General features: G+C 49.0%; 1 protein-coding gene across 1 annotated transcript in view; it reads left to right on the plus strand.

The window, feature by feature from the left end:
* Nucleotides 1-794: 794 nt before the first annotated feature.
* CDCA7L (cell division cycle associated 7 like) overlaps nt 795-12,629 on the plus strand; it is a 34,567-nt gene continuing 22,732 nt past the window's right edge. The window contains 1 exon segment of the mRNA XM_036010521.1: nt 795-1,043. Within this exon segment, the coding sequence (XP_035866414.1) occupies nt 1,020-1,043 (24 nt within the window). The 5' untranslated portion in view covers nt 795-1,019.

The following is a 12,629-nucleotide window of genomic DNA, read 5'->3' on the forward strand; positions in this document are numbered from 1 at the left end:
ATTTAAGTCCCCCTATTTTACAACACCGTGGCATCTATGACAGCTCCAAATTTACATTTTATTTGTATCATTCTTACTGAACTTACTTTCACCATTATTAAGTGGTATATATGAATTTATTGTTAATTGAAATTTAATCAGATCAGTTACTAATTACATTATATGCTTCTTTGCATCACTATTATGTTTATATCAATCGTGTAGGAGATGGCTGGCTCCCTGACTGTAACCTCCAACTCAGCAGGTTTTTTGTTTAACCATGTGCTCTCAGGCCTAACACACTGCCTGGCACATGGTAGGTGTCCAGCCAATATTTGTTAAATTAATCAGCATCCCTGAACTCTCGAGCTCTGTCTAGAGGCGCTGGGGCCCATGTGTACATTGGTGTAGCAAAGGCCTTCCAAAGTCCCAGGGGCGTTTGCAACTTTCTGCAAAGTGAACTCTGTAGGGGGATGTTTTGGGAGGTGGCACAACCTTGCTTCTTTAAAACAGCAAAACAAGACAAGTTCTGAAGCAGCCTTGGAGACAGCGGAACGCAGCAGAAGACTGCGCTCCAGGGCACACACAGCCTGCACTAAACCCTGCAAACATCCCGCGCATGTAACTCAGGATGCCAGCTGGAGGCTGTGCTGGGACTGCCTCCTTTCATTTCTCCCGCGCGAAATCCGGCCGGACGGCTCCACTCCCTCCCTCCGCTGTAGGGGGGACCCTGGCGCCCCCAAACTGCTAGCTGCCTCAGGCCGCACCCATTTGCCGCCCCCTCTCGCGTAGCCTGAGAAGCAAAGTTCCCCGGTCACGATGTTTCAGCCCCTGACCACAGCCTCGCAGCTTCGCGCTGCGGTATCAAGTGGGCGGTGCCGTACCCTCCCCCTGTCCCAGGCGCAGAGTGAGCCCCTCCCAGGGCCTGCCAGAACTTCGGAAGCTGACTGCGCGGCTGCAGGCATTCTCCCTGCGCCGTGCGGGGTTGAGCCAAACTCCAGTGGCAGCGTGCAAAGAGGAGGCTGGAGTCCGGGTGGAAAATGGAGAAGGAGAGTCGCTTCCAGGTGAGTGTCCGAGCCTTGACGCAGTCCCGACACCCCTACAACCTGCCTTCCCTTTGCGCCCGGCCCTTCCCCTCCTTGGGCTGGAAACGTGGCCCTTGGCCACAAAGTTGTGAGTCCGGCGCGCCCAGTCCCGGGAACGCCTGAGTGGGCGTGCCCTGCAGGTGTGCGCAGTGGGTCACGGTTGTGCCAGTCACACTGGAAAGGCTAGAAGCCTCCGCACCAGCGCCCTGGCCTCCATCCTGGGTGGGTGCCCGGGGGTCGCAGGCCCAGCTGCTGTGGCCGCGAGCCCCAGGCGTGAACGTATTTTCAGGGGAGGCAGCAGGAGCGCAGCGCTCGCGTTTGCTGCGCTCCTGGACCTGGGGCTGGGGGTGCGGAGCTTTCCTGGTGCCTGTGCTCCACTTTTTCTAGAAATTGGCACAGAGATAAGGAAGTTTAAGAAAAGAGTAATTTTTCTAAAAAAAAAAAAAAAAAAACAGTCGAGAGTCAGACCAGTTTAACCTGGATAATGGAGTTGAAAAAGAATTGCTCTTGTATTTGTTCTAGAACTTTTGTAAATGTTTTCAAGGAATTTGTAACCACTTGGGGCAGGGTGGGGGTGGGGATCGCAACGTCATTAAGCCAAAGTGAAAAACAAAAAGCCCCAAGATCCCAAACCATTGACACAACACGACCCTAATTAACGCGGTAGGGTCTTAAGTAGCTTTTAAAAATTTCATTAACAAACACTTGCGAGTAAGTTACCCCAATGTTTCAGTGGGGGTTGGGATTGTGAGCATGGGTTCAGCTTTCCTTCTTACTTTGTAAAAGAGCTTTTTTTTCTCTACTTTCTAGTAATGAATGCTCATGTTTTTTTCAGAGGTAAGCAGTAAACACTTTTCTTTTCAAGTGAACTAAAAATAAACTCTGAGAACGGGAAGGGAGCAGCAGCTTGTGGGAACCCGAGAGATGCTTAGTTGGGGGTTTTTCTTGCTCTCTGTGAGCTCATCTGACTCACTGCTTCCACCTCACTTTCGACTGCTGTTTACCTCCTTTCTCCACCTGGGCGCTGGGCTCTGGCCTTGGGAGAGGAGACCAGCCAGCGGTGCCTAGCGGTGCCTGAACCCGGCTGGCCGCTGTCACCTGGCCAGGTCTAGCTGCAGACCAAAGGTTTGATGGTCGCTTTGGCTTTTAGTCATTTCCAAAATGGAAGGCTTTTCTGAAAGTGGACATTAGAGAGAAATCTGTTGTGGGTGCTTATAAGAAAGTAATATTTTTAAGTTTTTCCAATGAGGGGAGTTATTAAAAGCAAGGGAAACAAACAGTAACTCAAGGTTAAAAAGGACCGAGACAGGGTTAGATACTCATTTATTTATTGATGCCCCTGGGCTTTCAGCACATCAGTGTCCTGTGCTTCTGAGAGGTGCAGGTTGGTTTCTCCAGGACTTTCACTGAACTTTCTGGAAGGAGCTTTTGAGCCCATTGTGAATTTCATCAGGAAATGTATCTTGATAATGTATCACTCTGCCTGTCCCCTGTTGTTCCGCCTGTCTCACTTCCACCACTTCATATACATAGTTCATGCTCAGGAAGTTCAAAGTGTCCCAGGATGTGTAGGTAGCTGTGAATAGCTCCGAAATGTTAAGTAAACTACCATGTGCAGGTAAATCCACAAATTATATCCATCCCATTATATGTCAATTAGGGCACATTACTATATGTAAGGTCATCAGTTTTTTTCCCTTACTAAAGATCTCCTTAATTGGCAGCGCAAATTAAGATGTGTGATGATTTTTCCAGTGGAAATGTTCCTGTTCGTCATAATTTAAATTTGAGCAGATTATAGTTTCTTTAATTTAAATCAGTGGACAGTGAGTGGTTGTATGGGGTGGGCAGGCGACTGCAGATAAGAGCACTTAAGGAACATTTCAGACGAGAGGCGAGATGTTCAATTCGTGTGGTTCTGCCCTGTGCTCCCAGGCTTATGAATGAAGCAGGGCGGTGGTCTGCCTGAAGCAGTGTTAGTGCACACTGAATACCCCTGGGCGTGGTCGGCTTTAATCTCACAAGCTCAGCGACTAAAATTTCCATCCCTTGGAACGCACGTGAGGAGGTGGAAGCGGTTCCAGCAAAGCAGTTTAGGTCTGATGTTGTGAGTAGAGGAACTAGGCAGGGAAGAGAGGGAAGGTATCCATTTAAACTCTGAGCTCCTTTCTAGCTTCTTTCTTTGGCGGGGGCGGGAAACACCTCACTGGCTTGTTGGGTTGGATGTCCTGTGACAGTGATCTCACCTCCCACGGGCTGTAGCCCTTGTTGGGCTGACCACTGTGCCGTTGTGCTGTCCTACTGAACGACGGGAGTGATCCCCAGCGAGGGCAAGGATGGATCTGGTCCCTCACTGAGAGCGCTCACCAGTGCGGCCCGCAGGAGCTGAAGAGGAGACTGCCTTGGCTTCCCAGCCCAGAAACTGGGCTGCAGAATGTCCGTGTTGCCCTTTAAGCCTCACCTAGCTCCAGGGTGCAGGTTGGACCCTCGGAGAAGGAAATGGCGCTAAATGTTCTCATGAATATGCATGTCGTGGAACGGGTGAAGGAAAAGTTTTTCCTGGTATTGACCTCATAGCTACAAAGTGTGTGGTACCCGTTTGATCCTGTGGCTTAAAAATGGGTGTCCTGAGACCCAGAAGCTGGTCAGACAGGGGTGTTCATCTGTGACTTCTTAGAAGGATAATGCAATGACTTGCCACTTTTATAGTTCTGTATTTAAAAAGGCCACTTGGTTGCTGTTTTGATATTCCACTGACTATCTCACTAATGTAAGAGCCGAATTTTTAGTGATGAGGAGAAACCTCAGAGAACACAGTAATTCTCACCAGGACAGAAAACCACGAGGTGATTCATGTGACTTTAAAAAAATGTATGAATTTCACTAAATTAATGAAAAGATCAGTAAAGCCATTTGAGTGGAATAGTCCAGGCGTGTTTATTTTAAACTGCTTTGAGAGTTCTCCTTTACCTATCAGTGCTCTAAGTTACAGTGTAGAGTTTTTACCTCCCGGGTACAATTTGGCTTTGTTAAAGATACAGCTTATTCACCAAAGCGGAATTGATAACAGGCTGTTGGAGGAGAGGAGAGAGATAAGGAAATAACAGTGGGGCCATTTTATTTCCTTTTTGTTTATGAAAAGCAGTGGTTTCTGGATGTTTTAAAATAGTTCCGAGGCACATTTGGTAAATATAGCTGAAGTCAACACACAGAAAAGTTTGTCTTCCACAGTAAACGTTAGTGCCCTCTATGCAGTGCAAAAAAAATATGAGGTCTGTCCCGAAAAAGTTCAACCATTGTTAATATAACGAGAACGGTTTGCATGACATCGATGTAACCTGGCAGCCAAGGAGAGGGGACTGGAATGCGCATGTGAGAACAATGACGGCATCACTGTACTAGTCAGTGGGGGCAGTAGACACTGTTGAGTGAGCGTGTGTTGTGTGTGGCCACCACATTCAAACTGACTGAGCCAGTAGAGCAACGAATCTGCTTCACATTCCTCCTCGGAAACTATTTGGATGAGTCAGGAGACCACAGCTATGGGCCACTGGCGACTGGAAGCTTCATCACAGCAGTGCATCCACTTCTGCATCACGTCTCCTGCAGAGATTTTTGGTGAAACATCGAATTACCCAGGTGACTCAGCCCTGCTACACCCCAGATTTGGCACCCTGCAAATTCTGGCTTTTCCCAAAACTAAATTCACCTTTAAAAGGGAAGAGATTTCAGAGCATTGATAAGATTCAGGGAAATGGGGTGCAGCAGCCGATGGCGGGGCCTACTTGGAAGGGCACCGAGACGACATTGTTCTATGTACAATGTTTTTTGTATCTTGTAACTTCACCAGTAAATGTCCTTCTTTTTCATGTTACATGGCTGGGTACTTTCTGGACAGGCTTCATTATGTCGTGGAGGCAGACTTGGAGTTCAGATAGTTGACTTCTCTGCCAGTTCCCCCCCCAACCCCGACCCATCATCATCAGCTCATGTGGTCTTTGAGCATCAACTATGTGCTAGGTATGCTAGGTATGGTGGAAGAAAGGAAGACTGTTTGCCTTTCCTGCCTTTGCCAGTCCCAGCTGGCCCCTGCTCTGCCCTGTGGGGGCTCAGTGACCTTTGGTGTGGGGAGTGGGGAATGTTAAAGAGCCATCCTTCCCTCCCACCGCCCCTCCCACCCCAAGGAAACTATCACTTCTTTTTAAAAGTCAGGTCATGCTAGGTACTAAAGTCAGAATTAATCTTCACTATAGTTCTGTGAAATGGTTGTATTGTCTGCATTACAACCTACTTCAAAGATAAGGTGAAGTTGAGGCTGGTGTGGCTCTTGGTAGATTGAGTGCCAGCCTGTGAACCAGAGGGCCGCCAGTTCGATTCCCAGTCAAGGCACATGCCTGGGTTGCAGGCCAGGTCCCCAGTGAAGATAAGGTGAAATTGAGCAGTTAGCTTCAGGCAACTGCCAAGGAAGGAGCAGAGCCAGGATTCTGTCCCCAGAGCCACTGCCTCACTTTAGTCTGGGGAAGCAGGGGACCTTGGCAGGTTGCCAAGTTTTCACTGCCATCATTGTATGAGGGCAGGGCCCCTGAGAATATTGAGGACACGTCAAGGATAACACACTGTTTAAAAGTGAGGGGGTGTCGGCACTTCTGTGTTTTTTCAGGACATCTTCACCGCTCCCTCTGACCAGGAGGGCCGGGGGTGTCCCTGGTCAGTAGCCGGTCCACTTCCTCTTTAGGAATTGACCAGATTATGCTTTGGACGGGAGTCCTTGGATACCATCTGCCAGTGTCAGCGTCGGAATATGAATTAAGGTCCACCAAGCTTTTACCAAAAAAATGATTTTTACGTGAATTTTGTGTTGTGCACAGAGCAGCGGTTGAGGATGAGCTGAAATGAAACCCTGAGCCCCGGCTCCGCCCACCCTGCTGCGGTGTCTCATTTTCCAAATACTGTCCATTCAGTGGCCTGTCGGTCTCACGTTTGTGACTTTTACGGTGTGATTGTTGTTTGAAGTCTTTCCTCCATGCCTTCCCCACTGTTTTTCTCAGTAGCTTGGAAGTCTTGATAGTTTTTACTTTTAATGACTGTTTCGTTGAGTAGAGATGTGTTTTATGTGTCAATTTTCCGTTGAAAAAGTTTTTCTTTATTAAAGGAATTTTGCAGTAAGTTATTTTTCGGGTATAGTTACCTACCTTATTCCTTGAGTTGGAGTCCACACTGGTTTTTTGTTTTGTTTTTTTTAATCCTCACCTGAGGATATGTTTATTGATTTTAGAGAGAGAGGGAGAGAGGGGGAAACATCAATGGGTTGCTTCCCTTACACATCCCTACCCACCAGGAATCGAACCCACAACCTGGGTATGTGGCCTGACTGGGTAAGGAATCTGCAACCTTTTTTGGGTACAGGGGCAGCGCGCCAACCCACTGAGCCCCACCTGGCCACGGCAAAAGAGAAGGCGATTTTTGCTCGGTTTAGAGCCGGGGCTCATGATCACTGGACTGAAACAGTGACTCTTTCTTCCTGAACTCAGCAGCTAGCCGTGTGCTTTTCTCTGGGGGAAAGTAGTCTCAGTGGTGTATGTTCTTGACCACCATCCGGTCTGCCTGGAGCCCCCCACCCCCACCCCCACCCAATGCATGAATGTACTGATGGATGCGAGGTTGGGAGCGCCTGTGCATCAGGCCGTCACGTTGGGAAGGGCTCGTGCTGGCTGCTCGTGGCTGTGGGAGGCCGTGGGAGGCGGGATGTGCGGTGCTGAGCTGCTCTGCTGGAATCACGGTTTAAAGAGAGTTGCCGGCTTCAGTCCTGCTTACTGGAAAAGTTAATTCTCTCCTACATAGCATTCCAGAAGGTTGAGTGTCTCAAGGTGAACAGGTTCTAAGAGCTTTAAAAAAAATGTACTTCTGATCTGGGTGCTGGTTATAAGGGGTGGGTGCAATTTGTAAAACGTCACCAGGCTGTACACTTAAGATCTATGCATTTTTCTGGTTGCGTGTCCCACTTAAAACATTTACAAAATAGCATTTCGAATCCCTAAGTGTGAGTTCAAAGCCTGACCGCCCAGGCTACCAGGTGTGTGGGTGAAAAGTTCCCAGGAGTCTGTCCTGTGTTTTGCCAATTGTACCAGTATCCTCAGGGCTGGGTGTGGTCCAGGGACCCCTTCTCACAGACCCCTCTGCTATCCCCCCAGACCTGCCAGAGCAGACCCCACCTTTAACCCTGTCCTCCAGGAGAATCCCGTGCACCTGGGGAGTGCCTTGCATGTGTGAGTGACCTCTGGCAGGTGGTCTTTTGTCGCAGGGCCTGGTCTTGTCCGCCACCCCTCACCTGCCGCTGGCCGACCTTGTCTGTTAGGAGGGCCCAGGATTTCCTCGAGGGTGGTGGCCTGTGACTCAAACCACGTAGCCAGCCAGTGTGATAATATCCTGCTGTGTGAAGGGGCCTGCCATATAGTGGTAGGTAGGTGTTAGATATTGTTGAATTTCTTGAAAAGGTGGTTTAGGGCCTTGGTAGGGTGTCTCAGTGGGTTGGAGCATTGCCCTGTGCACCAGAAGGTTGTGGGTTCCATCCCTGTGGGGGGCGCATACAGGAGGCAATTGGAGCATTGTCCTGTGCACCAGAAGGTTGTGGGTTCCATCCCTGTGGGGGGCGCATACAGGAGGCAATTGATTGGTGTTTCTCGTCTCTCCCCACCCCCATCTGCCCAAAATCAATAAACATACCCTCAGGCCAGGACTTAAGGAATTTAAAAAGGCAGTTTAGGGCTGTCAGTGGGTAGTGAGTGGAAGCATGAGTTACGACAGGCTGGGGTGCCCGCTGGCAGAGCTTCTCTGTGGCAGCAGCGCCCTTCCTGCCTGCCCCAGAGGCTCCCGGGGGAGGCGGGGGGCGTGGCCCTGGCCCCGCCTTGCCCTGCCTGTGCAGGAGATTTGCTCGTCAGCCTGCAGTTTCACCTTTTTTTTTTTTTTTGATCTTTCTTTTTTTTTTTTTTAAATATATTTTATTGATTATGCTATTACAGTTGTCCCATTTCCCCCCTTCTCTCCTCTCCACCCTGTACCCCCTCCCACCCACATTTCCCCCTATAGTTCATGTCCATGTGTCATATTTATGAGTTCTTTAGTTTCTACATTTCCCGTACTATTCTTGCCATCCCCCTATCTAATTTCAACCTACATTCTATGCTACTTATTCTCTATACCTTTTCCCCCTCTCTCCTCCTCCCACCCTCCTGCTGCTAACCCTCCATGTGCCCTCCATTTCTGTGGTTCTGTTCCTGTTCTAATTGTTTACTTAGTTTCTTTTGGTTTTGCTTTAGGTGTGGTTGTTAATACTTGTGAGTTTGCTGTCCTTTTACTATACATGTCTTTTCTTTATCTTCTTTTCTTAGATAAGTCCCTTTAGCATTTCATAAAGTAAGGGCTTGGTGATGATGAACTCCTTGAACTTGACCTTATCTGAGAAGCACTTTATCTGCCCTTCCATTCTAAATGAGAGCTTTGCTGGATAGAGCAATCTGGGATGTAGGTCCTTGTCTTTCATGACTTGGAATATTTCTTTCCAGCCCCTTCTTGCCTGTAAGGTCTCTTTGGAGAAATCAGCTGACAGTCTGATGGGAACTCCTTTGTAGGTGACTGTCCCCTTACCTCTTGCTGCTTCTAGGATTCTCTCCTTCGTTTTTACCTTGGCTAATGTAATTATGATGTGCCTTGGTGTGTTTCTTCTTGGGTCCAACTTCTTTGGGGCTCTCTGAGCTTCTTGGATTTCTTGGAAGACTGTTCCCTTTGCCAGATTGGGGAAGTTCTCCTTTATTATTTGTTCAAATACGTGCTCAATCTGTTGCTTTTCCCCTTCTGATTCTGGTACCCCTATAATTCGGATATTGGAACGTTTAAAGGTGTCTTGGATGCTCTTAATCTTTTCCTCAATTTTTTGAATTCTTATTTCATCATGCTTTCCTGCTTGGTTGATTCTATCTTCCTTCTGGTCCACTGTATTGTTTTGAGACTCATATTCCTTCCTTTCACTATTGGCTCTCCTCCGCGTGTCTTCCTGCATCTGTTTTATGGTAATCTGCATTCTTTCATCTAAATTTCGTCCAAAATCCACCAGTTCCGTGAGCTTTCTGATCACCAGTGTTTTGAATTGTGCATCTGATAGATTGGCTAATTCTTGGTCGCTCAAAAGGATGAGTCCTGGGGGACTGATCTGCTCTGTTGAAAACATGGGTTTTTTTTTTCCCCCCCGTCTCTCCTTTTTTTTTTCCGGTCTGGTTGCTCTTGTTACGGTGGGGGGCGGAGCCTTAGGTGCTCACCGGGGCTGGGCACCCCGGTCGCTAGATTGTGACGTTATATGTGCGGGCGGGGCGGGAGGGGGAGCGGGGCGGGAGAAAACAATGGCGGTAGTTCCGTTCCCCTGGACTCAGACCCTGGTCTGGGCTTCCGGGCCACGAGCTCTTCCCTGGTCCACAATCGCTGCCCCTCTGGGTCTGCCAGCCGCAGCTTGCATACTCAGGGATCACCGCTGCCTTCCTGCGCCCCCGGAGGGCTGTTGCGCCGATTTCGCGCCAAACGTTCCCCCGACCTCCGCGCGCCGCCGACCCGAGCCAGCCCCGCGCCCGCCCGGCTCATCTTCTCCCACCAGTCCGGATGAACGCGTCTACTTCAGCTTTTTGGCTGCCTGACTTCCATTCAGATAAATCCTCTGCCGGATCTGGGTGTTATTCTGATAGTAAATTATTGTTGTAAATTATTGGTTTTCTAATCTTGGTCGTACGAGGAGGTACGGTGCAACCACCTATTCCTCCATCTTGCCGGAAGTCCAGTTTCACCTTTAAAATTCAGGCCTCTTTTGCATTCTTTTCCATGAAATATTTTAATTTAACACACACAAAAAGCCATTTTAAATTAAGCTTGTAGGGAGAAATTCCCCTCCCTGTCCCACTCGGGTTCCAGAAAGCCCTCCGGCTGCAGTTTGGGAAGCGTGGACCTGCCGAGTAGGGTGTAGGAATCACGCCGGTGGTAAATCCCGAAACAGAAACAATGTCTCCCCGGCAATACCTTTTATTTAAAGCTGCAGAACTCTGAGGGCACTCACATGGGGGAAAAAAAAAAACTTTACTTGATGTTTAAATCCTTGGAGTTGTTTTTTAATACAAAATGTCTAGTGCCTTTATTTTGTCCTCTGTTCACATTGGCTTAAAATGGAAAGTTAAGGGGGAAAAAAAGTACATTTAAAATTATTGTTTATTCTTAGTTCTCTCTCTCTTTTTTCCCCCCTGACTGTTGGCACCAGGCATTTTTTTTTATTTGGGGAGATTTTATTTGTAATTAAAATACCAATAGTTTGATAATTCCAAATATCAAAAAAGGGCCCTCCTCTGACTTAGAGAAACAGCAACAACAAAGACTTTTGCTCTGTTTCCTGACGCTCCCAGCTCTCAGGAGCTCCCAGGGAGCTCCCGAACTCGCTGGAAAGAGCATCTAGTTGTCCTCCTGACCTCCGTCGTGCTGAGTGTGTCCTCTTCCCCGGCCGTAATTAGGAGCCGAGGAAGGATGCACGCGGAGGGAGGGTGTGCATTCACTCGGGCACAATGCCAGGAGCCGAGTGGTGTCAGCCGCCTGCACGGGCCGCCGGCCCACTGATTGCTGGGGCACGTTTTCCTCTGGCGGGCATGGTTTCCTCTGGCGGGCAGAAGTGTGTCAAGAGGATCCCTGTGTAAAGGCTTCCAGAGCTGGGCCGGGGCGTGGAGATGGATCCTCCCCTCTCACTGCGTGTGGGTCTGGTTGTGTGGGTCTGGTCGGCGCTTGTCTGCACGGAGCTGGGGACACGCTCCTCTGAAAGATGGGCGCTTCCCGCCTCGCTGTGCTCCAGACTTTGTTTTCGTGTTTGCAGTTACAGCTGACATACGATATATTAGTTTCAGGTAGACGGCACAGAGACGAGACATTTCTATACCTGAAGAAGTGGCTCCTTCCTGCTCCGTAAATCCAGCACCCACCTGGCACCATGCCTGCTTATTACAGTATTATTGGCTGTGTGCCCTAGGCGGCACTTGACATCCCTGTGACTGTTTCTTCCACCTGTGAACCCGCTGCACGTCCTTCCCCCATCGGGCTCCGTCCTGCAGCTGCATAGCTGTGGCTGATCTCCAGGCCCCGAGAAGTCTTCCTGACCATCACCCCCACTGCTGGGTTAGGTGCCCCCCCCCAGACTGTTCCCTGCTCACATTTATCACACCGCATTCACACTGTTCAGAGACTGTCTGGCTCCCCCTACCACAGATGACTCATTCCTCATCAGACGCCCAGCACGTATTGGTACTATTACCATCTTTTTAATGACTTTATATGATCACCATGGACAGAGTGTCTTCTGTGTCACAGAATGCTGTCCACTCATAGTTTGTGAGCTTTCAGGGCTTTCTACAAATGCTCTCTTCCTTTTCCTTCTGGGTATACGGGAGGATGCATTCTTCTGGGCTTTGAAACAGGTGAGGCCATTGGATGTGCTTCGGCCAGGGGAACATGAACAGAGGTGTTTCGCGTCACATCTGGGGGGACCCTGAAACACCAGAGCTTTCTGTACCGAGTCTCGCTTCCCCTCTGTCTGCCAGCGCTCCAGATGGCGGTGTGTCGGCCGGGTCCTCTGTGAGGACAGGGTCCTGTGGGGGAGGGTGGAGTGGTTCCCTTGGCTGGCCCAGGAAGAACATGGCCTAGGAATAGGAAAGAAACCTGGCTTTATTTTAAGCCTTTGAAATGTGGATTTGTTTGCTGTTGCTTTTAACCTGTTGCAGGCTGGCAGACACACGAAGGCAGTGGAAAGGTAATAGAAATGACCTTACACAAAGGTAACTCACCTTACCGCCATGTGGGCATCCTGGCTGTTCATGCAGTGGGGTGGGGTGGGGGGGTGCTCCTGTAAGGACGTGGCCTGGTGCTTGGGGATGGTAAGTGCCCTGTGCGCAGCAGAGGGGCCCCACAGGGCAAAGCAGACCTGTCCAAAACGCCAACCGCACCTGGTTAAACATCGCTGAGTCAGCTCGTCTGATTTGATAATCAGTCTTTCAGGATCCAGAGAAATCTTAACGCTGGCGTTACATTTCCTGTCTGCTGACCTTTTCTGGAAAAGGAAATGACCTAGCACTTCCCAAGTGGCTTGGCTCACTTCCTTCTCAGGACCTCTGCCAATGTACTTGTCTATAAATTTCTCCCTACTTATATTTTCTCTTTTAAAAATAACATTGATGCCCTGGCTGTTGTGGCTCAGTGGATTGAGCACTGTCCTGCAAACTGAGAGGTTGCTGGTTCGATGCCCAGTCAAGGTTCTTGCACGGGTTGCTGGCCAGGTCCACAACTGGGAGAGCATAAGAGGCAGCCGATGAACCTCTCTCTCTTATATGGTGTTTGTCTCCCTCTCTTTCTCCCTCCCTTCCCACTAAAAATAAATAAATGAAATCTAAAAATAACATTGATTATTTTTCTTTTGTCCTTGTTTTTACTGGGATAAAATATACACAACATAAAATTGACCATGTTAACTGTTTGCAAGTGTACAATTCAGTGGCA

The sequence above is a fragment of the Phyllostomus discolor genome, chromosome 10 (assembly GCF_004126475.2).
Source record: "Phyllostomus discolor isolate MPI-MPIP mPhyDis1 chromosome 10, mPhyDis1.pri.v3, whole genome shotgun sequence".
NCBI classification, from domain to species: Eukaryota; Metazoa; Chordata; class Mammalia; order Chiroptera; family Phyllostomidae; genus Phyllostomus; species Phyllostomus discolor.